This window comes from Pleurodeles waltl, chromosome 7 (assembly GCF_031143425.1).
Source record: "Pleurodeles waltl isolate 20211129_DDA chromosome 7, aPleWal1.hap1.20221129, whole genome shotgun sequence".
In the NCBI taxonomy this organism is placed as follows: domain Eukaryota; kingdom Metazoa; phylum Chordata; class Amphibia; order Caudata; family Salamandridae; genus Pleurodeles; species Pleurodeles waltl.
In genome coordinates, this window is record NC_090446.1 from 399,624,088 (window position 1) to 399,650,789 (window position 26,702).

Consider the following 26,702-nt stretch of genomic DNA (forward strand, 5'->3'; position numbering starts at 1 on the left):
TTTTAATCTAGTAATGTTCAATGTCTTTTCACCCTGAGGTGTGTTTTTCTGGAACTGATGCTCCACTCAAATTTTCAAACCATTCAGTCAGTTGTTGTGCTGACAACCCTGTAAACTAATGTTACTTCTACCTCAGGGCATAAACTGTGGTTCCTTGCATGGGATTCTCATAGCCTGCTCTTGCACCATCACAGATGATTCCACGGAACACGTGGGACATGTCACATCAGTCAGGGGACCTACTCTTTCATATGTCTGGTTCAAACCAAAAGAATTCATAGGGGTCATGGCTGTCACAGTGGTGCTTAGTCTCTCCATTTTTGCATTAGTTCCAAAAGGTGAATTTATTGCTGATACTGGATTTGAAATCTGGGAACTACTCTCATTATTACCCTGGGCACAATGGGACTATTGGCCCTTCGGTTACTGTTAATGCTACTGGTCCTGAGAAATGCATCTGACTTGATGGGAACATTAATACTTTTACTTTGGCCAGTTAATATTGCACCAAAAGCTTGATTTAACTGATTTGGGTCAACATTCTGTGATGTCATTACTGGGGAATACATTGGCATTGTCTGTCTCTGATTCACAAATTGTGCGAGGGTCTGTACATTAGGTGTGGACTCACATCAACAGTAGGCACATTTGGAATTTTCTGAACCTGGCTTTGTGCAGCTGGAGCTGTGGCAACATTCAGGACTATATTCTGGCTTACCAATGCGACTGCATTAAATGGTGGGGGACAATTCTGCAACTTCCGAATTATGAATTCATCATCTGAATCACTCTAAACATCTGCTACCCTTTTATTTTCACACAGTTTCTGTTCTGTATCTTCCTCAGATTTCTTTTTGGCTTTAGGCTTAACACTTCCATCACCTTCCCGAGTAATTGGTGAAAATAACTTCACTGCATGTAATGTATCTGCTCTCCACATTCCGTGCTCTACATTCCTGCTAGCGTCTTTTCTGCTTACCTCATCCTTCTTTCAAATTTCTGAGCCTCGCAACTAATTCCTAAATAGCAAGTGCTTCAAATTGTGCAGGTCTATGAGATTCATACAGCACCCTCCTCAAATTTTCCAAAATTCTCAAATTAAAGGATCCATAACAAGGGAAGGCTAAAGTACTCTCCTTCTCAGTTACTTTGTACCATTGATTTACCCAAAAACATGCTGAAACTCCTCTCTCCTCCATTACCTTGAATGCTGATGTATCCTCAGGTGGAGTAGGCTCACCCACCCTAACTGGAATAAAAACATCTCCCAGTGCACTCCTTAAAGCCTTGCAAAACTTCATTTTCACACAAATCTAATTCACAAACAAAAAATCTGCAAAACCAGAAAGTAATTTTAATTCCCACAATCCTTTTCACAAGCTGTTCTCAACCTATGACAGCTCAGTTTTGTCCACCAATCCATGCGCAGCTTTTCTTACCAACCGACCTATCCCATGGCGGACCAGATGACGTCACACACACTTCATTCAGCAGCTGCGACTCACTACAAAGCCGTCTCATACACCTCTCATGCAAAAACGAAATGCAATTATTGCGAGCGCAAAAAACAAAACCTGTCTGCTCACTAGAGGTAGGACTCAAACACTTTGGAAGCTATATGGAAATTTCAACTGTGGCTTTTCACACAAACAGCTACTCTTCTGGCTCTGGCACATTCTCACAAATGCAAGTAAGATTTGACCCACTAACCTCACTGTGATTGATATGTATTCTCCCTGTGCACACTGGATTCACCTAATACCAACCAGCAACACACACACTCAAAGGAATTCTACTGGTATTGTCAACAGCGCTCAATCGTCCCACACCTTAACAATAAATTAACCAAGTGTCTCCATACACAATACTCCGGAGTCTTAGGCCTCGCAGGACTTGAAAACAACAACCACGTGGGCAATTTTTAAGCACAAACATTCACTTGGAGTTCGCCAACTCCCCATTCTCTTACCTGGAGTATGCAGTCTCCCTACTCAATTATCTACTCTCTTCGTACATCACACTGCTCCGCAATTTAGCCAAAACAATTGCCAGACCAAACCCTACTCAAAACACATACTGTACACTTGTAACACAACGCTGGAATTTCATTAACCCTTACACTACACCAATAACAACTCACAATGTGGGCAAATTCTGACTCACCTCATCACAAGACAAAACCATCCGCTACTACCAAAAACTGTTGGCGTGCTGGGGCCGAGAAGATTTTCTCCCCGCTCTGTGTTCAATAACTACCAACGCACAGGTGAGACACCATCACTATTCTCACCTATTCAGGTCGACCGAATCTTTGGACTTGGCGAAGAGTGTAGTAATCCGAATCATTCAATCACAAATCAGTGATATTATACCATAAACAATTCTAGACACCCTGGTCAGTTTAACATTAAATCGGTCCCAAAATCAATGTCACATAAATGGTGCGCAAAACTAAGTTATAAACGTACATGAAAACCATAGGCTGACCAAAGCGTCTGAAAATATTTAACCTACTAAACATCAAAACTGTTAGACACTCCAAAAGAATAACATAGATTAGCAACAACACAATCTGCACATTATTGTCAGATTTCAAAGCAGATGATGGTGACATCAGTAAATCATCAAAATACAATGTTCACAATCAATTTCAGGTTTCAGGGCTAGGCCATTCCTATCACTGACACAAATTTAGACTTGGATTTGTGGGAATGGGCTAACACGTGCAGACAAAAGCAAAAATAAAAGAAAGACAAAACAATTACCTAACTAAGGCAACTCACTCAAAAATATGCTGGTGTAAGTGCCTAACTGAAAAGGAAACAAGAAACCAAATTTTTATATACCTCGCCTCATGGGACAGCATACAGCAGGACGGTCATCTTCCTGCGTCAGTTGGCAGCAGCATCAGGACGGTGCAGAACACAGGCTGCACATAGGACAGATCAGCAGTTCAGTATTCGTTGGGCTTATTAGTACTGAACATCATAATAGAATAGGACAGATAAGACTAGGATGAGAAAACTCATCTGGGGACTTAAAGAAACAGTGTGTGACAGCAGGCTTAAAACAAGAATAGATGGACTCTAGCAGAGTTCTGAACAGCTTTTTGAGGCAGGAGAAGACTAACTAGGACCGACTTTAATTAGAAAAAACAAGAACTAACTCTCTATTTCCAAAGTTCCTCACTAATTAGAAGTATTCACAATCCATTAATTGGTCCTTCAGGTGGGCGCACTTCGGACGTCAGATTCAGCATCCAATGGCTGCAGATGGCACTATCAAATTTGGAACTATTCCAAATCTTCTCAGCAAAAGTGCATTGTCATCTGAATGATTTCTCACATTTCTAAAAAAATATTATATTCTCTAGTTATTTGTTACTCAAGAGATTTTGTCTCAGTAAACTAAAACCCTCTTCACATAGAAATCATGAGTTTCCTGCCCTATACGATAGCTAGAACAAATAATGCAGCATTGTTAATTCTGAAACATATTTCTTGCTTTCAATACAGTAGGACATTTAACATCATATTAACACATTAGAAAAATAATTCATGCCAGAGAGGACAGGATAAGCAAGTGGTTTTCTATTACTGCTGCAAAATGAATCTTTTGAGCCTAGTTAAGCTAAGAAACCTTAATACACATTAATACATTAATAAACTTATTGCACTCCTTACAATTCATATATGTAAAGCACATTAGTATTTGGTTTGCACAAGTTAGTTGTATTAATAAAATTCAGTTAATTCAATATAAGCATGACAAATTCATACTTATTTAATATTTTCAGGAAATGACAACGTCAGTGTCAATGTTGTGGGTAGTTTCCCGCTGGGCCAGCAGGCGGAATACTGAACTGGCGGTCTTACTTTGTGCGTGTGTTTGGTGTGCAGCCTCCGCTGAACTCGTAATGAGGTCCTGAATGTTTGGTTACAAGCGTATCTTGGATGTCTGGTAAACATGTGAATGAAGATGAATGGAGAAAAGAACTATTGAATGATGATGAAATGGCCAAGATAATGAACTATGTGGTGAAAGGTTGGCTGCGTTAGAACTCCTTTTCTCCCCAGTTCCAAACTTAAAGCAAGGTACAGAGTGAACTTACACTGGTAAAAGGTTTATTACTTTGCAATGAAAAGTTGATTCCTCAGTGTAAGATTTGTAACATGTTTTTGGAGTTATGTCATGGGGGACCTCTTGGTATGACAGCTAGTAAGAAAAGGTTGAGAGAAGAATTTGGTGGCCTGCTGTGGATAAGAATGAAGAGCGTTGGATTGAGAGGTATAGTGTGTTGCAGGACTCCTCCTTTGCGGAGGGTAGAGTGTTCCAGTGATGTTTGGGAAAAAAGTCTAAGTGTGGATTTTATTGAACATTTCAGTTACTGTCACTGCATCAAAGGTATGCTATTGTCATGGTAAACTACGTTTCCAAGTGTTTGGGGGTAAGGCTCTTGAGGGAAGCTAATAGCAGGAGTGTGATTGATTTCTTCACAGACATCTTTTCAAGAGATGGCTTCCTTCCGGAAATGGTCTCAGACGACGGAGTTCAGTTTACATCGTGGGAGATGAATGATTTTTTGGGTGATGCTGGTATTAAGCACAAGAGGCATAATCATAAAGGCAGTGGCAATGTAGAAAGGATGAATAGATTGGTCAGTGAGCGCATCAGAGGAGCCTTCATTTCTGGGTCATGTGGCAAAGATGTTGTGAGAGCTATGTTGTGGGCATACCGCAACACATCGCACAGTGTTACTGGTGTTCCACCCTTTATGGCTTTGAGGAGGTGCAGTGCGCGTGATGTGTTGTTCCCCAAGTGGCCGACCTTGGTTAAGGGTACTCCAAGTGTGTTTCCGGAAGAAGAGTGTGCACAGATACTTGTCAGAGCAAGAAACAACATTATGTGTAGCCATGCTAAATGTAAAAATAGAGAAGATGTCCTTAAGAACACCAAAGACGAGCCTTGGTTAATAGGAGATTCTGTGCGAATCAAGCTACCGAAGAACCAAGTCATGAAGGGCTTGAGAGGTTTGGTTGTGCACATAGGCTTGAGGAAATAAGTGCTGGTTGTTGTGCAGTGAAACTTGAGAATGGTCAGTGGTGTAATTGCGAACCTGTGTTCAAAGTAAAACATGCCGAAGACAAACTGCCTGATAAAGATGATACTTCTCAATATAATGACAAATTTGGTGACACCAGCATTGCCATTAACCATACTCTTCAGTCTGAACCCACATCTCAGCGTAAGAGTCGTTTTCCTTCAAAGGATAAAGAGTTTGTTTTGTCATGATTTGCAGTGTGAGGATGGTTCTCATGTACTTTTTTGTGTCAAACGTTATTTTTTATCTTGAAATTCACTTCTTACAAAATAGACATTAATTATGTTTTCAACTATCCTGGATATTAGTTATGTTTTCTACTGTCCTTAATGTTACAGTGCTTTTTGTTAGATTCTTTTGGGAGGAGGAAGGTGTTATGTCTTGAGCCTGCTGAGCATTCCAGAACCAAATTGTGTGGTAACTTACCTGAACATTTGTTGATTATCGTTTGTTTCCCCTGCAACAGTCGTACAAGAAAAGGTCCTCTCCGACATGCACTCCCTTGAATGACAATGTATTATATAGTGGACACCGCACACTCAAGGACTCTTGGCTCTTATCATAAACTGTGTTAAAGTCGACTCAATGTTGTCACATAAAAGCATCCTTTTTGTTATGAAAATAAAAAGTAATTCTATCCTATAATGGTAAAAGCTCAAAGACACATATTGAATCGACAATTGTAGGATAAAAGGCTAATTCAGCCCTGCCAGTAGTCAGCCCGGTGATCAACAAAGTATGTTCAGTTTGACATCTATATACACGTCTCTGAAACAGGTGCAGTAACTCATTTAACTTTCTTTGTAAGTGTAGTGACGTTATTATGTCTTTAAAGAGCGTAGTATGTTTTTAAATGACACTGGTGTGAGGTCATAATTCTGCTATAGAATTTAGTATGTAGAATCTATCCGGGAGGGAGTTGAAGGTGGTGAAGACAGAGGGAGGATGTATTATGATGTGTGGGGCTAAATTACAATAAAACTTACATCCTTAACCAGTCTGGAGTCATCTCTACAGAACTGGCGACGAGGGAAAATGAAAGGTCATTCCCCACACCACTGATGACGGCGTGAGAGTTTTGAGCTGGTCAATAGTGATTAGCTTTTAGAAGGACGTACCGGAATCCAGTTCCTTCTGCTCCAGGTCGAAGATCGCATACTCCAGGGGGGCGATTGACGTGTATGCAGGTTTTTTTTTATACTGCCGCTTGAAGGAAACTCTGAAAATGGGGGCGCGAGCCGGTATTGCCGCGCGGAGACCCTCGAGGTAAATGCTAGCGCGAGCAAGCGCATCTTCATGTGCAACGTTGGAGACACGAGCAAGCGCAGCATCGCATGCATGACAGTAAGACGAGCCAGCACAGTGCCGCATTGTGGAAGCACGTCACTGAGAAGGAAGTCGGAAAGGTCATGTGCGTGACCCGCCATCTTGGGCTCAGATTTTTGTTTTTTGTTTTTTTTCTTCTTCGTCAATGAATCGTGCAGACGAGCAGCACTTCTACATAAGGAACTGTATATATTTACAGAAACTGAATACATTTATTGAGGTTTTGGGTAAGACTGGGTGCAGACTAGCAGCACTCCTACATAACGAAATTGTATATATTTACAGAAACCGAATATATTTACTGAGGTTTCGAGTAAATAATTTTGAATTTTCAGCTATATTTTAACAGTGCTTGATAATGCCCGGATGAGATATATATATATATATTTGTGTAAAATATACAAAAAAGGATTTTTTGTAACCATGAGTAAATTACATTTATCCGCACCGCAGCCATTTCTTCTATCTAAGGGTGAACTGGTAATGAGATGGCAAGAATAGAAGGAATATTTTTGTAATTACATAGATACATTTGAGGATGAAGGGTTTTCAGCAGAAAAAAATAAAAAAATATTATTACACTGTATAGGGCCTGGAGGTCTTAAAATGTACAATGAAATGGAAAAGAAAATAAGAGGTGATGGAGAAAGACAAGATGTTTTCACCCAAGCATTAGAGGATTTGGATGCTCTTTTCTCTCCGACAGTATGGATCGATTTAAAGTTTTTCAAAGGAAACAGAGCAGATCGGAAACCGTTGAAGAGTATGTGTCGGTCCTCAAGAACTTAGCAAAAACTTGCAGATTTAGTGGGTTGCAGGAAGAATTTATTTGTGACCAAATAATCATGCATACAAGCAATCCTAACGGATAAGTTATGAGTAAACGGTGAAGTGTCTTTGGAAGGGGTTATTGCATTAGTGAAAAAGGTGGAACTTACTGGGAGATGCGTGAAAGCTATTGAAGAGGATTTACATGAAGTTAAAGAGGTGCAGGTTATCTAAGGAAAAAAGAAAAATTATAAGAGTGACCTCAAGGCAAAGGTCAACAAGCAGAAGGAACGCTATGATTGTAAAAAATATTATCATTGTGGGAGTATGGACCACTTAACGGACAATAAGAAATGCCCTTTAAAAAAATAAGTGGTCATCGTGTAACCATGTTGAACATTTTGCAAGGGTGTGTAAGAGGAATAGAAAGGTTAAAGTTAAGTACGTTGAAGAAGAAGATTTGTCAGTGACTGATTCAGATACACATGATGAAAATTGTAATGCTGAAGGAGTATTTTGTATAGAATACGATATGTTAGACATTGAGCAGAGGATGAAAAGAAAACCAATGGGTGAAGTAAACATGGGAGGAGTGGCAGTCAGAGTGATTGTTGATTCAGGTTCACCGTTCACTATAATTTAAAAGAACATTTGGGATGAAAAGTTCAAAAGCATTTGTGGCCAACAGTTAAAAAAAATCTGATGTGAAGGCGAAAAGTTATACTGGAGAAAGAACAGAATTAATTGGGTATAGAAATGTGCAATTTGAATTCAAAGGGAGGAAGGGCATGTGCAAATTGTATATTGATGAAAAAGGTCTCAGTGTTGGGTTGGGAAGATCAAGGGAAACTAGGTATAATTTTGAACCCAAACTGTTCTGAACCTGTGTTGTCTATTGAGAGTGATTTGATGTGTACGGCGATCGTGCAAAGGTATTTTCAGGAACGATTGGGTGTTTGAAGGATTTATGTCATAAAATAGAACTGAAAGAGGATGCTAAACCGCGCGTTCATAAGGTTTGCTACATGCCTATCTCAGTCAGGGAGGAAGTATCAGGTGAACTCAATGATTAATGACAGATGGTATAATTGAGTAAGTGGAGTCCGCTGAATGGATTTCTCTGCTGGTTGTCCTTAGACGTGCAAATGGAAAAGTTAGACTATGTGTTGATGTAAGATATTTGAATGAAAATATAAGGGTGGTTCAATATCCAATACCAAAGATTAATGAGATGTTTGCTAACACGAGAGGGATGAGCTGGTTTTCTACACTTGATTTGAAATCTGCTTATCATCAGATAATGTTACACCTGAATAGTAGAAAGTTAACGATGTTTATTTTACCCTTTGGATGTTTCTGATTTTTGCGGGTGCCTTTCGGTTTAGCTTCGGCAGCTTCAGTGTTTCAAAGAATAATCTGTTAACAGATATCAAAGGGGTAATGTTTTTCCAGGATGATGTGCTGATAATAGGGAAAACAAAGGAAGAACATTCTGAGAAATTGCATATGGTTTTAGAGGTTTTTGAAAGAAGGGTTTAACAGTGGAACATGGAAAATGTAAGATGGATGTGCGAGAAGTGGAATATTTAGGACATGAGATTTGCGGGGAGAGAATAAAACCGAAGCAAGAGTTAGTGGAAGCAATTTTGAAGGCACCTTCTCCCAAAAATAAGGATGAAGTGAGAGCTTTTTTAGGCTTAGTGGAGTTTTATTCGAAGTTTATACATTTTTTTGGGGAAAAACGTATGCAATAAGACAAATCTTGAAAAACAGAGTAAGATTTGAATGGTCTGAGTGTTGTCAGGAAGAGTTTGAGAACTTGAAAGTAGAAATTAGTAATGCTCCATTCTTAAAGGGGTTTGATCCATTAAGTAATAAACGGACGAAAATAAGGGGGCGTGGCCTGGCACTCATGGAATGAGCAGCCTCAAGGAAGAGCTCCGGCCCGGGCTCTCTGATTACCGAACATCCTGACTACAATACCCGTGCTACCGCACATTCTCCCTGAGCCCCGAGGTCCGGGGGGGGGGGGGGCTTTGAAGCAAGGGTTGAGTCGCTTGTTTTGGGACCAGCTACTGGCTCGCAGAGAAAACGATAACGCACCGCCTGACCTCAAAATGGCTGGCGCACTGAAGACGATGAAGCCTAAGCCGAATCAGGCCTAATGAGGCCAGGCACGCCGAGGAGCAGCCCTAAGGCCAGAAACGTTGGGGTCAAGCATGGGAAGCGAGTGGAGCCTGACCTCAAAATGGTGGGCGCGCTGAGTCCGACGAGCCCTGGGCCGAGTTCGACCTAGCGGGGACAGGCTCGTTTGGGAGCAGCCCCCGCTGAACTATGCGACCCCTCCTGCGGATCGGGCAGCCCTAGGGCCGGAAACGTTGGGGCTAGACGGTAGAGGTGAGCAGAGTGCTGGTGCTCGAGGAGTGCGGCCTGGACTGTTGTGGGCTGATCGCTCCGGATCGTGGGGGGAGACGCCCGGCCTATGAGACCCTCCTCTCCCCTCCTTGTGCAGTGGAGGAGAAGAATTACATTTTTGGGCGAGGGGAACAGAGAGCGTGAGTGCCGGACTGCTTTGTACCGCCTCTTCCCGCTTCTGGGGGCTGCAAGGGGAGGAGAGAGACAGCAATAAGAGAGCGTCTGACTGGGCTGAGGGGCTCTGGGCTGCAGGAGCAGAGCGGCTGGTCCTGACGGCTGACGTGGGCCATTCTGCATAGCAGATATCAGTGGAGGACACCGACAGTGGGCCAAAGAGCCACGCACCTATACACCGCCACATGATGGGCAAAATAAGAAAGAAAAAAGATATGGCAGGCGATTCCAGCACGCAACAGGACTGCCTCATATCCCCTCCTGCCATTTCAGCGCAATCCTTGGCGGCTGGGGACCCGCCTGAAGGCCCCTCATTGGGAGACATAATACAAGCAATTACGTTCTCCAGGGAAAGCCTTCAATCCAAAATTGACTAGCTAGCAGTGGACCTGGGCCTACTCCGAGAAGACCTACGTCGTCTTGCAGAGCGGGTGGCAACTACAGAATGAACTTTGGAGGAACTTAGACCTGAGGTGGAGGCAGCCGGGGATCGGATCTCTAACCTGGAGAAACAAATAGTGACATTAGTTGCCTGAGCTGAGGACGCAGAAAACAGGTCTAGGAGGAACAATATCCGAGTAGTGGGCCTTCCTGACAGAATCTAGCAGAGAAACCTATCTGAGTACCTTGAGCGCTGGATCTCTGAGGCTGTGGCACCAGAGGGACTCTTGTGCTTCTTTGCCTTTGAGAGGGCGCACACTCCCCATCCACCTCCCGCCCCGGGCCACACCGCAACCGGTGGTGGCACCCCTATTGCACTATAAAGATTGTGACCACATTCTGGCACAGGCTAGAAAGACTGGGTAAATAAGAGTAGAGAACAACTCAGTCCGTATCTTCCCCGACTTTTCTCGCAAAGTACAGAGGCAGAGAGCAAGTTACTTAGAAGTAAAGAAACAACTACGACGGTTAAATATCCAATACGCTATGCTATTCCCCTCCACATTGAGAGTGGCGGACAGTCGAGGAGCACAATTCTTTCGCACACCCCAGGAGGCAAGGGCCTGGCTGGATGAGCAGGGGGACCCGGCGGGCATGGGGGTGCCCCATATCCCAGAGCAGACGATGCAGGTCAGGAGGACCCAAACAGGGGGAACGGCAACCACCTCGAAGAGGCCCACGAACAGAGACAGCGACCCACGGCGGCGGTGGCCTCCTTCAGCCAAGAGAATAACAGCCCACGTTGCACGGGAACATTGAGGGGGGTGGGACTCGGATGCAGAATCTGAGAGCTCGTTGACTATGAGCCTGGAACTACCGACAGTGACACCAGGAACATCAGAGAACATTATATGAAAGGATTGCCTGACACTGGCAACCACACTGGAGACCCGGCGCAACGAAGACACAAAGTTCTAGAGGCTTGCAGCATGATATCTAAGTCTACCCGGGGCCGTGAGCTCTGCGTGGCTGGAGCGCCTTGTTCACCCACCTATTGAGACTTGACTTTGGTTTGTAATAGTTTGGATGGGGAATTGTTTTGTCTCCTGCCCTGGGGAAGGGGAGTTAGGGGAGTTTTTGTTTCTTAGTAAGGGAACTGCCAATTGCCACACCTGTAGGAGAACAGTGACCCTTATTAGTGACGATGTGAGTCATCAACCTGACGGGCGGAAGGGCGGGGTCGCTCAGTTGTTGATTATCTTTAATGGGTGATCCGCAAGAATATAAATTGATTTCTTGGAATATAAGGGGCATGCACAACATGACCAAACGTTACAAGGTATACTCCTATTTATGTAGGAGGGGGTTCACATAGCGATGCTGCAGGAGACCCACCTAACGGCAGCGGAGGGCACTGCGCTTCAAAGGCGATGGAGGGGCCAATTATACTACACAACCTACTCAGCATACGCAAGGGGCACTTTAATCTGGATAAGGGCGGGGGTACGGTTCCAGGTAACTACCACGCTGATGGATCCCGCTGGGCGCTTTGTTGTGGTCACTGGCCGCCTGGGAGGGCGGGACATAGCGCTGATAAACGTATATGCACCTAACATAGAGCAAAGCACGTTTCTTAATTAATTATCGAACACATTACATCCCATATGTTACACACAGCATTAATTGGGGGGGATTTTAATTGTGTGGCCAATCCTGGACTTGATAGATCCACCCACCGCTGAAGGACTCCTCAGTAAACAAGTTAGCTAAAAAATTCCTGGAATGGCAAGCTGAGTGGCAACTGATTGACTCCTGGAGAACTCTCAGTCCACTTGCTGAGGACTACTCCTACTACTCCGTAGTGCATGACCTACATGTGCGGCTCAATACTTTCTTGTGCACCTCAGAGGTGCACATACAGGCACGAGGAGCAGAATACCTGGGGAAAACTATATCTGATCATAACCCCGTTCTATTGCATTTATCATGGACAAGGGCCATCTCACACAAACCCACCTGGCGACTCAAACCAGATTCACTAGAGGACCCCACATTCTGCGATCAGATAAAAGGGCACATTATTCGTTACTTTGAGGATAACGGACCCAAGGCCCCTTCCCCCAGACACTGTGGGAGGTATTCAAGGTGGTGGTACGAGGCTGATGTATAGCGACGTCTATGGGGATTAGGAAGACCTTACTGCGAGATATAGACATAGCTGAGAGAGAGCTCCGATCATTAGATAAACTGACCCCGGAATTGCAGGGGGAGGTGCGGGAGGCCAGATTACACAGAGACGCTCCGGTGCTTTGACAATAAACAATTTATGGTGAGGGCGCATGCGGAAAGGCAGGTCCGTTGCTAGCATGGTTGGCCAACCCTGTTAACCGTGGGTCCCCTATCATAGAGATCACTACCCCCTTGGGAACTAAGCTCTACTAACAAGCTGACATCAATTCCCACTTTCTCGAATATTACACTACCCTATACGCCAGCCAATCATGTGGAGCAGGGGCCGAGATAAAAGACTTCCTGTCTGCACTGCCACACCAGACCCTTAATGATGACGAGCGAGACGCCCTGGGAAGTGATATTGAGATGCCTGAAATTAGAGAGGCCATCACAGGGTTGGCTCGGGGAAAAACCCCAGGTACAGATGGTTTGCCCATTGAGTTTTATGCCACATACATACAGGAACCTACCCCTAAGCTAATGCAACTGTATAATGAAGCATGTGCAACAGGATATCTCCCAAACTCTACAAAAGAAGCTGTGATAGTTCAGCTGCTTAAACCGGGCAAACCGCCTGATGATAGCAGGGCTTATAGACCCCTATTTATGCTAAATTTGTATTATAAGATACTGAACCGAATATTGGCAGCAAGATTACTGCCCCATATGACAAAATTAGTCCACCCTGATCAGGCGGGGTTCATTCCCACTAGGAACACTGGCCAGAACATAAGGCGGGTGCTTCACATTAAAGATACCATTGCCCTCCTCTTGCCTGAGTCGGCAGTGCTGGCAATAGACCTAGAGAAGGCATTTGACAGTTTGGAAAGGATAGGATATGCAGTCCTCGCCCACATGGGCTTGCAAGAGGGCTTCTTCGGGTGGACAAAGTTGCTGTACACAGCTCCAAAGGAGAGGGTTAGGACGGGGACAATCATATCGGAGCAGTACTCGGTCGGGAGAGGCACTAGGCAGGGCTGCCCCCTTTCGCCAGTGGGTTGATCCTCTTTATTTTTCTCTTTCTAATAACTTTTTGTTTATTCCATCTCTCACCCAACAGGGTTCCTCCTTAGGGGCCCATAAGGGCTATCTTACTGCCTTATCGGCTTTCTTACACTTACCCGATCAACCATCTTTGTTCAAGTCTCCTATAGTACAAAGATTTTTTAAAGGGTTTGTGCATTTGTTCCCACCTGTGCCTTTCGTCATGCCCCAGTGGGATCTTAATCTTGTCCTTACCTTCCAAATGCGTGCTCCTTTCGAGCCCTTGCATAACTGTCCTCTCTGGCTGCTCACTATTAAAACAGCCTTTTTGGTGGCAATTACATCTGCCAGGAGAGTGAGTGAGCTGCAGGCTTTATCTTCAAAACCGCCATATCTCACGATATATACTGACAAGGTAGTGTTAAGAACTTGGGCCTCTTTCCTCCCCAAGTTGGTGACCCCTTTCCATCTGGGTCAAAATATCACCCTGTCCACCTTCTTTGCACCACCCCATCCCTCTAAGGAAGGGGAGCGTCTCCATCGGCTGGACCCAAAATGAGCGTTATTGTTCTACCTTGACGGCACAAAAGAGTTCCGGGTGGACAACCAACTATTTGTGGGCTACGTTGGTGCAAAGAAGGGTCGGGCAGTACAGAAACGGTCCATTTCACGCTGGGTCATTCTCTGTATAAAGATCTGATATGCTTTGGCCAAGAAGCAACCTCCAGAGGGCTTGAGAGCTCACTCTACCAGAGGGAAAGCTGCTACCACTGAGTTAGCTCGTGGTGTACACGTGTTGGGCATCTGTCAGGCGGCAACGTGGGTTTCCTTGCACACGTTTGCAAGACACTACTGCCTGGATAACCAGGTGAGAAGAGAGGGGCATTTTTCCCGCTCAGTCCTGCAGGACTTTCTAATATAAAAATATATCCTTCAGACCCACCACCATGGGTTATAGCTTGGGTATCTATTCTAAGGTAAGGAATCTGCAGCTAGAAGTCTCTATCAGATGAACAAGTTACTTACCTTCGGTAACGAATTATCTGGTAGAGACTATCGAGCTGCAGATTCCTTACACCTACCCAAGCCTCCCCGCTCTGCGGATATTTTTATACAAATATATCATTATTTATATATTTGTTTGGGCATTTTTGCCTTTCTTAAAGGCATGTAAGAATTTTTACTTCATACAGTCAAGTGAAAAAGATAAAACCCATAACTGTTAGTTCTTCCATGACGTACGCGCGCCGAGGTGGCGTCTATATAGACAACCGTGACATCATAGACAGCTCCAATGATGCTGACAACGCACGTGGAGCCGGACGACCCACGGGGATCCGAACGACGCCACCTGACAGCGTGCGCAGGGTACTGCTCGGCAGAAAAATTCCGGATTCGAAGCTGACGCCAGGGAATTCTAAGGTAAGGAATCTGCAGCTAGATAGAGTCTCTACCAGATAATTTGTTACTGAAGGTAAGTAGCTTGTTCACCTAGTAGTGTAGTGATCAAGGGCGGTTTCTCCTTTGGGGCAAGGGCATTGCCCCGCGTTTGCTTTGCACTGCCACGCCACATAGTTTTAATGTAAAGAATCTTGCTTGTTTATAATGAAGTACTTTGTCCCCAATGTTCTGAAGGTGGTTCTGTTTTCATTGTGCTGGATCAAGTATCTTCAAGTACGGGGCCAATCCTACTAGAGTAATGGGCTTGGAGGAGTGTGAAGTTTTGGAGATGAGCAGGTTTTAGGCCTTATAATTGTGGTTCAGTATTGATGGATTATTTCCTGCATTGGCGGCCTAGCCTTATTAAAATTGTCTGATGTTCTGATCTGCATTTCCACTCCTAGTAACTGTGTCTACTTACCAGTGGTCTGCTAGCAAATGGTTTTTAGGTCTCGGCTTTGGAGCAACGAGCAATTGCTGTCTTGAAAAAAGACCTGTTGTATGTACTTTGTGGGCTTCAGCCTGCCCATATGCTTATGATTTGCTGGCTTCATCATTGCTCCATTTTTTGTTCTCCCCATTTGTCTATGGCATACATCCACCATATCTCTTCCAGGGTTTAGCCCTCCCAGAGAACAGCGACCAATTACTGATAAACATATGCAATGGCCATTTTAAGGCATTGTTTTTGGACTACTTTTTTATTTCTTTAAGAGTGCTTTTTACAAGCATTACTGTTTCTACTCTAACCATTTTTTGTTTCCTGCTCATGCCGCTGTATGCCGCCTCACCTCAACTTGCCATGCCGCCTCGCCTCAACTTGCCATGCGGATCCAAGTCAAATTCTAGTGCTCAGGCTTACGGTCCCCTACCCTGCTAGGTCAGTACAGCTCTGCTCTCCGTCTGTCGTTTTTTGCTCACAGACCGCAGTGCTACCCACTCTCCCCCAATCTCCCCCCCCCATTGCTTAGATGGCTGCTGTAGTGAAGCTTGTCCTTTCTGTACGACGAGGACTTGGCTTGTTTTTTTAATGGTAGGGGATGTATTTGCCAGTGGACTGCAACACATGTGTGAGTGCTGTGTACCTTGTTTTCATTTGCTGTGGTACAGCTAATTGGCTTGCCTGGGGTTGCCCAGTTACCACAGGTAACCCTGGTTTCACCAGCCTCCTGTTCCCAAATCCCCTCTTGACAGTGCAATTGCGGCCAGTTATACACAACAGACTCACTTCCTGGGCCACATTGATCAAAGTCCAGCCACTGAAATCTAATATGACTGACTCGACCCAACTGTGCTAGCCTTTCAGTGGCGAGCAAAACAAGCCACTGATTCTTCTCTCTCTAAACACCAGAGGGCAGCAACACTCCCATTGCACTTCAGCTCAGCAGAGGACTAAAAAGAACAAACTCCGCCAGCAAATGCTTTTCTTCAACAGTACTGCAAATGTTGTGTTTCGTGCCTAGCAATATCAGTATACAAATGAAATGCTAAAAGCAGACAGCATAATCTGTCTATAATGACACTACGAGTCGAAAATTAGACTACAACACGTATTTTAAAAAAGAAGCTGGCAGAAGGTCGCGTGTCAGATCTGAGGAGTTCAACGAGTCTCTGCATCTTAGCTTGCATTGCGCTGTTTTCTGGTACATGCAGTTCTGATTCAGTCGTTATGTATGCAAGATTGCGAATATGAGTACATGTAGTACTGATGCAGTCATGATTTATGCTTCGTTTCTCCCCTGTGGAAAATTATATGTAATTTCGGCTTCGGGCGAGGTCTGCCAAAGGCGATTGATTTACTTTATAGTACAGCACTGTAGGAGACTGGTTATCCATTCCGCATGTTTCAAGCTTCAGACAGACACCTGGCGAAAACCTTTGCCAGGTTTCAAAAATCGGTAACATATGAAGCTGTCATCCAATTGTCTGCTCTATCACGTGGCCCAGGGCTAAAGCTTGCAGTGTTTACCCAGCTCGTTCCTGAGTCTGGAAACAGACCAACAGGTGAGCATGAGAAGGAAATACATATTTGACCTTTTGTGTGGATGGACACTTGGCCTTCTGTCACTACTATAGAGCAAGAGTGAGACACTTGGGACACTTCTGTTCACTGGATCGCGGTTGAGAGATACCACATATACCGACTTGGAATTAGTCGTCCTTGAAAACTTTAAAATCCTGTGCTAAAATAGATCTGTGAAAGGGTAAGTGGGGTTGCCAATATTTAAAAATGAAGTCCAAGATTTACATCTTTCACCACAATTAAATGTCAGGTTCCTGAGACACGAGTCTGCAGATGCTCCACCGACATGGCATCTAAATTTTCCTCTGCACCTCATACAGTACAGGAACTCATCCCTGTTGTACATGCCTTTTTACCCGCTGACTAGAGACTGTAATATGTAGCACTGCAATTAATTGGAGGGTTTCTTTTGTGGAAGGTTAAAAAAAATCCACAATGATATGAAAACATTAGAACCCAATAACGATTGCCACGCTGTGGGTATTGGAGTGGAGACAGCTGATATTCATAAATAAGTTGTCAGAAATTACAACAGTAGGTTAAAACAAACGTTAACAAAGACAATTGGTGTCAGCAAAGTGAGGGTTATTGGCTTAATCAGTGACTTTTAGCAACGTTGTATAGCACAGTCATAGTCCTTTTTCCCCTGACTTCACAACTTGACTGAAAGACATTGACGAAGCCATTAGCTCTCACATTGGCTACACCTATTGGCTTTGCCAATGCCTGTTAAACAATGCCAAGTTCCGATCTGCACAATATGAATGAAACTGCACATGAAGTGGTTGTTGTAGAGTGTGGTAAGGCAGAGTATCGGTTATAAAGGTCTCGAATTCGAGCACCTACCATACAAATGAGTGATCACACAGGCTCCAAGGGTGGTTGAGATAGAATGATGGCTAAAAAGTGGTTCCTTGGTTTTGTATAGTACGCTACTCATGATTTACAAATTCTCAGTCAGTTGAGTATTTCTGCTTCTGTGCACGACCAAACTAGATAAGCCTTAAACACGTATAAATTATTGTTCTCATGTTACTGGGGCGATTTTAGCAATTTTTAATTTACACATGAGCCAAGTAGATATGTGAATGTCCAGGTTGCTGAAATTTTATACGAACAGTTTTGAGGAGTTGATGCTAACAAGTGCTACTTGAAGAAGCAAACGTTAAACTACTTCCTAATAATGGCTTAATTCATCATTCTTTTAAACTATGAAATCCTTGATCACTGTTTACCAGATTTCACATGTGTAAGCACGTGCATTCCAGGACGTTATGTGAAATTGCTGAACATCTGCCAAAGAACCCAAAAGTTATAGTCAAAGTGAAACATAAGCTTATCTATGTAGTTTTTATTTCGCCACTATAATATGTGTGCCTTTTAGACATAGGATTTAAACAGGCAACTGTATACTAGCGTCCTAATACGCCATTATGGGGGTCATGGTGACATTATAATGAACAATGAAGGTGAATGTATTGTAAATGTCTCATGTCCTGCTGCACGTTACCAGTTTATTTTTTATATTGTTTTGTATAACGCTGTGTACCATATTTATTTCTAGGCTTAGGTTAGTTCCACAAGTTATGGACAATAAGTAATTCTCACTTAGAACATCGTTGGTGTTAAATACAAGTTTTGAAAGCTCTGCTGATTCAAGCTATGGTTATGATATGAAACTAAAATCTACACTGATAATCTCCTGTTGAAGTTCTCTCTGCTACCCTTGCACCCCCTAATTAACTAGTTATGCAGTTCCTACATTCACTACGGCCTGAACCCCTGCCTTCAGTAATTGCTGGGCCTGGATATGCCCATGAGGCACAGTACACAGGATATCACCTGTGGCTACGCCCTGGGTCTTGTACCTCTGTCTAAGAGCCCACTTTCATTCATGTCTGAGGACATTATACACTGTGCCCCTTTCTGGTGGGGTGAAAGTGTGAAAAAAATGACCTGCACATCTGCTGGGTTACTAGAAGTGTGTCTGTGTGTGTAATTGTATTTGTATAGCGCTTCGCACCCCTAATGCGGCGTCAAAGAGCTTTACCATGAGTAGCACGCTACCCAGAGCCTAGTTAGTGGTCAGTCAGTTGGGTATTGGGGTTAGTTTTACATGCTCATTCCATGCATTCAATCCAATTTCTTTGTGGTAATTGTTGACATAAAAACAGCTGTTCTAAAACAGCGGATTGCCTGAAACCCTGCATTGATATTTGGCCATATACAACACATCCCTGTGAGTTAGCTACGCCTCTTAATTCCCTTTCCAGATCCAGATTTCTAGAGTCTGATCTGCTTGGGATGTAAAGGAATTGACTATCCACAAATTCTCTTTGGTTACCCAGAGGCATGATGGATCCTTTAACAGCTATTCTTGTTAATTTCCCAGCTTTTCATTGGACTCTGTGCTGTATGTATGTCCATAATGTTTCCTATCCTTCCCCAATCATACAAGTTATTTATATTTTAAGGACATACCAAAATCTGGAAAACAATGAAATGGTTGAAAGTACACAAATTCGGTTGGATTAAAAGTGCAGGCAGACCGTGTCAATGTCACTGTGCAAATTTCTCCTTAAAAATGGCTTTCATTCCCTACAAACAAATAATTTCATGCTCGACGAAAGTTTAAAATCTGATTTAAAGAAATCCAACTGACACGTTTATTCAGTCTTAAATAAAATTTTGCAGTTGCTTAGAATTCGAGAATCCAATATGCAATGATTAAAAAAATATTGATTATGCATTCTACTATGTGATTATTTTCCGGACTTTAGTGTCTTTGCCCAAAGTTGGTAATGCCACGCCAAAAATATATGGTATGAATAATAAAGAAAAAAGTTGTACAACAGTAACAATTGCATAACAATCTTTGTTTTCTAAAGACTCTTTAACTATTTTATGTAGCTTATTAAAAATGTAAAATGTTTATATGATTAGAATCTAATTTGTCCTAGGCTTTAGTTTTAATGCCTGTGGAAGCTAAATATGACTATCCATAAAGTAGTTAGTACCAGGGAGGGAATCGTTTCTGCGTCATAAATTGAAGAGAAAAACTATGTACGCTTTAAAAAACACATCTGTACATTGTCTTAAAAATAGTGTAAATGTTTAAGGAACGTTTACAAGATAATGGGTTTTTTGTACCCATAGAATGTAAGGTTTTTAGTTTAAATCCAGGACTCTTTGGGTAATGAGTGCAGTCATGTTACTAGATGTTTCAAGAAACTGAACGCAACATCTAGACAGATGTCTAATAGCACGAATTTAGCTTACTTTAAAGTCGATCAAAATCGTATCTCTTGACTGCAGCATAGCAGTATGTAGGTGAGTAGGATGTGCTTCTTATTAAAGAGGGAAATCTGCGGCCAAGCTGATCACACTCGAGCAGCATTGTCGTATGCAATGCAGTATGTTCATAATTTACGCTGATGATAAAAAAACTTGATTTGACAGATATCTTAACAATAGGAGTTCAAACTTGTAGAAAGTCATTTTGTAACCAGTGCACATGGAAATTTGAATTGAGGGTCTCCTGCGTTTGTTATATCTAGATAATGTTTTTTTTGTTGTGCTGCTGATGGTTTGTTAGGTAATGTGTTTTTGATGCCCCTGATTTTTTCATTCTATTGCAGAGTGGGACTCTGGAAGCTGAATCTAAACAGGAGGGCAGCAGACCTCCCAGAATCATGTCTCGGTACCAGTTCCCTTACTCCACCTTGCGGAAACCGCTCTCTGAAACAAGCATGGTGGACTGGGCAGCCAAGAACCTTAACATGCACACGCAAGGTCTCTTCCGGCGCCGGATCTCTATTGCCAACATGCTTTCTTGGAATGGTGGCTCCATCAAGAAGCCCATGCTGATTACTAGTAACCGCGTCATCAAGAAAGAAGCATGTGAAATGTTTAAACTGGTGCAGGTGTACATGGGGGACCGACAGGCACGTTCAGATAGGAATCACGTGGCTCTGGTGACAGTCATCAAATGCTGGAGCATCCAAGGCCTGCGAGATGAGTTATATATACAGCTTGTAAGGCAGACCACAGACAACATGTGCTATAGGAGCCTGGCATGGGGCTGGGAACTCATGGCCATCTGCCTGGCCTTCTTCTCCCCTTCGCCAAAGTTTCAGTCTTACTTGGAAGGCTACATCTATCGACATCTAGACGAGGTCAATGACGAGAGCAGTAAGTGACCACCCTCTTTTCTTTATTGAAATGCTGACATTACATCAATGTACATAAATCTCATAGTGCCCTTTTTAGGTTGCAGTTGGCTAAAGACATCTTGGGGACTTTCAGAAAGTCGACCTAGGAATGCATTCTGCCCATTGATTACCAATAACTTTGTAGTTCATAACTCCCATTTTCTGGCTTTCTAGTTGCAGGCTTTAATTGCTTTATGCTCTCCAGGTTCAGTTCGTCCCTCCCATTGCCTAAACTGAGTTTACTGTATTCTTCAACACACTCCCTTTCTGTAAACAGACGTCTAAATCTTGTTTTTGTCTTGTCACATTTGCTGTGCATTCAAAGACCGAGGTCAAATGTCAGGCACTGTCTTCCGAGGGCTCTTGTTTACTTTTATTTCTTTGACTTCAAAGTGAGAGAATTTATGTGACAATCTTGCTGGACACTGTGGGTAGGAAAGAGTTTGTTTCTAGCACACAACAGCATTTAAATGTGTGTACGTATTTCAGAATATGTACCACTCTACTCCGCTCTGTGCCACTCCACTCTATGCCACTACATTCAACACGACTCAACTCTTACCACTGCACTCTACACCAGTGCACTGTACACAACTGCACTTTGTCACTGCACTCCACATCACTGTACTGTACGCCACTGCTCTCTGTGCCACTCTACTCCACTCTACTCTGCAACATTGCACTCTCTGCCACTGAACTCTAACCTGTACCACTCTACCCCATTCCACTCTATGCCACTCAACTCTACTCTGCACTCTACGCCACTGCATTCTATGCCACTTGACTGTACTCTGCGCCACTGTTCTCCTCATCACTCCGCTCTATGCAACTCACTTGGCTCCACTCTATGCCACTGCACTTGATGCCACTGCACTCTGCTTGGCCCCACTCCACTCAGTCCAACTCCACTCTGCACCACTGCACTCTACACCACTGCACTCTACAGTGCGCCATTCTAATCTACACCACTGCATTCTACAAAGCTGCATTGTATGCTGCTGAATGCAACACTACTGCACTCAGTCACTGCACTCTGTGCCACTGTACTCTGCAACAGTCTATGCCAGTGCACTATACACCAGTCCACTCAACTCTATGCCACTCTAGTGTATGCCACTAAACCGACCCCACTGTATCTCACTGCAATATACAACACTCTGTGCCATTCCTCTTTACAATACGCTAGTCCACTCTTCGCCATTGCTCTCTGTGACACTCCACGCAACTCTCCTCTACGCCACTAACTTTTAGCCATGCTAAACAGCAGCCATGCTGGTGTACAGCATGGCTAAAACACACTGGCACAGCCAATAGTTCTTGCATAGACAAGAACTATTGGCTTTTGCCTGTGCTTGTTAGAGTCTCGCTGTAGTCATGATGCCCCTCTCCTCCTCAAGTCTAGGAAAAAAATAGCACATTAATCTCTGCACATCTTCATTTATGGTTTGTGTCATGGCATATTTGCATATGTATTTGTTTTTAAACAAAAGTATTTAACGAAAATTAGGACTGAAGGGGTTAAAATTGTGCAGTAAGGTAAATTCACATTTCACATCAAGAAGCCTTGTGACTATTAGGAGAGTTGTTTCATTGCGTATGTGTAAATGTAGCATGCAATGTGGGAGGCACTACACATTTCTTATCACATGCCAGTTTCTCTCTGCTGTGGTAATAAATTGGAATTTGACATTTGCACTGTGGTAACAAATGTATGTTTATTGGTACATTTGCATGCGTTAACAGTTTTTATTGTGCTGCATTAATTGTCTATTGTACATCTGCCTATCTATCTATCTGATTGGCTGCCACCACTTCAACCAGGATGCAGTGGCAGCCATGTTATGATTCAGGACATGGGCTTGAGTCCTAAAAAGTAAGGGAAAAAAGCCATGGGGTAAGGGTAGGGATACCCTCACCCCCCTAGACCTGGTGGTGGGTTCATATAGGGACCAAAATCTTTTTTTTAAAACAAAATTTCACAGATGATCCACACCAACATATTTTTAGAAAAACAAGTGTGGTCCCCCATGCTTGGTTTATTTATTTTTTTAAACCCACTGGGTCGGCCAGGACTGGGGGTGTGCGGAGGGGGGACGGAGACAATAATGTATGTTTGGAGGGGTTGCATCATCCCTCTCCCCAGGCCAGTCTCTGCCCTAAGGACCCCATCCCCCAGGGCCCAGCTGATTTTGAGAAGGAGATGGTGGGCTGTGTCCCCTCCACCTTCTGGGACAATTTTGGCCCACGGTACCTCTTGGGGGGCAGCCATATAAAAAACGAGAGAGGGTGCACGCAGCCTCCCTCCCCGGGCTGATTTTGGCCCTGGTTGCCCCATCTCCCAGGCCCTGGCTGCATCTGCAAGGGGGGGTGGCACATATCCCCCCTCCCATAGCGTATTAATGGCCCTGGGAACGCCATCCCTCAAGGATGACTCATGCTATGTCCCGGTGTGCATACATAGCGGCAGGGAAACCTGTTTTTGCTCTTGGTTGGTGGGAGAAATTTTTAAAACTCCTGCCAGGGGGGAGCAAACACAAAGTCTGCTCCAAGCAGACAGGAGCATAAAAATGCTTCCGCCCCCTGGGAGTGAACTTCTTATCTGTTTCCCTGCCAGCGCTGAAGCGGGCAAGGAACCAGATGAAAAGATTGCTCATGCCCACAGGGAGCATCATTTTTTGCTGCTCCCTGAAGGCGGGAGCAATGCTGGCTCACGCTGGAGGAGGGGAGCTGGATGGGGACATGGGGGCCTTGGGCCGCCCCCCATAACCCCCTACGAAAGTGTGGTGGGTGACCTGGGTGGGCACCCACCATTTATTGACCGGGCCCCAAGGGATAGGGGTCCCAGGGCCGTAATTGCCCCGGTCAGGGGATAGCAAGCCCCTCCCTCATAATTATAGTGGCAGACCCCACTGGATGGGGTCCCTGATGCGAAAATTGCCTGGAGAAAGGGGGTCACGTGCCCAATCCCGAGGCCAAAATCGAACAGGGGACCCTACAAAATGCCCTGGCTCCCAGGGGATGGCATCCCTGGGGCCAAAAACGGCTGAAGGAGGAAGGCCATGTTCGCCACTCACCCAAAAAAATTCCTCTGGGCTCCAGTGTATGAGATGACCATGCCCCCCTCCCCAATAAATATGGTGCTGGGCCCCGAGGGATTGGGCCCCCTGGTCCAAACTTGGCCGGCGGAGGGGGACTACATGCCCTTTTCCCCTAAACAATGTGCCAGGCCCTTGTGGATGCGATCCCCTGGGCCAAAAGCAGCCCGGGGAAGGGTCTCTTGGGTTGGCTGCCTTTGGGGGCATTGGCGACAGGGCCTGGCTCCAGGCCAGGTGTTGTGGCCAAACCCAGACTGCACATGGCCAAAAGACTTGCACAGTTTTGGGTTGGTGGCATGTGGGTGCTGACCACGAGTTATTGTTACCTTAGGGATGAGTTATAGTTTCTTGAAATAACTATAACTGCTGAATTTCTTTTGTTTTGTGTGTGTAAAATTGGAACGTAACCATAGGATCCCTGAAACTTTGAGTTTTAAGTGAATTTCAATTTTTTTTATAATTCTATTTCCTAACTACAAGGTTCCTGTAACCTTAGTTTTTAGGTCAAGCATAGCAGCGCACAAGTGCTGCTTTTCCAATGTGTTGGTGTGTATCTGGGCTTTTAACCACGCCCACCGCACGCCCATCACTATCACTCATTTGTGGGCTTTCCTTACAAAAATTATTTGTGTTAGTTGGGAACTGATTTACGTTTGTCCCTCCTTATGTTGGTTTTGTTACCACCTTTTTTCAAAAAGAGCATTTTTGAAGTTGGTGTTTGTGCCAGCTTGGTGTGAGTTTTGAAAATGCTCCAGCCAAGCGAGAGCAAACACAATGTTCGAGGGCATGTGTGGCTGCAGATCCACATGCTCTGCATACTCCTGCCATCTAATGTTGGGTCCAGATGTTTGCAAGTTGTTTTTCTTTGAAGAAGCGTCTTGAGTCACGAGGTAAAGTGACTCCTCTCAGTGATAATGTGCATTGGCACCAGCTCAATTGTTAGATTGTTTTCCCACGCTCGGGTGAGAATGGAGTGTGAGTAAGTGTTAAAAAGAAATGTCTATGCATATGAAAGTACAAGAGTATACTGCAACAACCACAGATGTCCTGAGAGGAGGGCGGACATGTGTGAATCTACAGCACTACATGCCATGAACAGAGGCTTACAGAGCAAGTAACATAATCCATTTGATGGCATGTGTGGCCTTAGTTACACATACTGTGCATAGACTGTAAAGTAGAGCCCTCCAGAAAGCGGTGACTAAACTGGGGGTGTTGCAGTTGTTTGAAAGAGTGTATGTACCACAGCCTGTTTGTCTACATTTGCGTGTTGGTGTGCTAATACAGCCATACCTATAATGTTTAGTGAAGGTGTGTGGACCTGATCACGTAGCTGCTTTGCAGATTTTAGGTATTGGTATATTGCCCAAGAAGGCCATAGATGTTCGTATTCTATGAGTAGAGTGTGCTTTAGGAGGTATGGGCAAAGTTCTTTTATCTTTGGCATAACATGTTTCTGTCAATATAGTACATTAAAGCTCTTTTTGAATCCAGTGTATGAAGGGCTCTTTCTGCAACTGAATCAGACTGTGGAAAGAAAACTGGTAATTCCACTGACTGTTTTAGGTGGAAAGAGGAAACTATCTTTGGTAGAAATTTTGGGTTAGATCAAAAGACTACTCTGTTTTTGTGGATCCGGAAGAAAGATTTTTCCAAAGTTAATGCCTGGAGCTCACTTTCATGTCTGAGTGAAGTGATGGCTGCTAGAAAAGCAACCCTCTAGGATAGAAATTGGAGATTTCAGCTATGCAGTGGTTCAAACAGTGGACCCCTAAGTACAATGTTGAGATTTCAAGCAGGTGCAGGAGGGAACCCTGGGTGGACTCTAAGTCCTTCCATGAATGCTTTAATAACTGGTATTTTGAAAAGTGATAAATGTTGTCTGTTTTGTAGGTAGGCAGCAACTGCAGCCAGGTGCAAGCGTATTGAAGTGTAAGCTAGACCCGAGGTCTGCATATAGCTGATCTTTGTAACATTGTTCTAAGAGTTGTATTCCTTAGTCCTATTTTTCTGTTCATGTTCATGTTCACGAAGAGTATATGTGGTAAGACAAGCACAGTGTGTGAGCAAGGCTGTTATGACGATACGCGTCACAAGGACTGGATTTTGGTAAATAAATCCTCTCTTGTGGGGGATTTCCATGAATAATCATAAGCGGTGAATAGTTCTGCCCGCCTGCGGGGACCCTGGAGCACTTTTCCCAATATAACTTCTTGAGTGTTAATGTTCGCCTTACTTCAGGAAGGCCTGCAAAGTCACTTAAGAATGTCCATATGTAGCCTAGAGGAAAGGATATAGGGGGTTATTCTAACTTTGGAGGAGGTGTTAATCCGTCCCAAAAGTGACGGAAAAGTGACGGATTTACCACCAGCCGTATTACGAGTCCATTATATCCTATGGAACTCGTAATACGGCTGGTGGTATATCCGTCACTTTACCGTCACTTTTGGGACGGATTAACACTCCTCCAAAGTTAGAATAACCCCCATAGTGTCCAAACTTCTTCATCCAGTTTGCTTTAAAAAGGACAAAGTTAAGGCACATGCATTCAA

General features: G+C 43.9%; 1 protein-coding gene across 2 annotated transcripts in view; it reads left to right on the forward strand.

Annotated features, from left to right (window-relative positions):
- The window catches only part of LOC138304113 (rho GTPase-activating protein 39-like), a 598,847-nt gene that overhangs the window by 354,142 nt on the left and 218,003 nt on the right, over positions 1–26,702 (forward strand). For both annotated transcript variants that reach the window (XM_069243876.1, XM_069243877.1), the window contains one exon: positions 20,483–21,035. In XM_069243876.1, the coding sequence (XP_069099977.1) occupies positions 20,483–21,035 (553 nt within the window). The remainder of the gene's footprint in view (positions 1–20,482; positions 21,036–26,702) is intronic.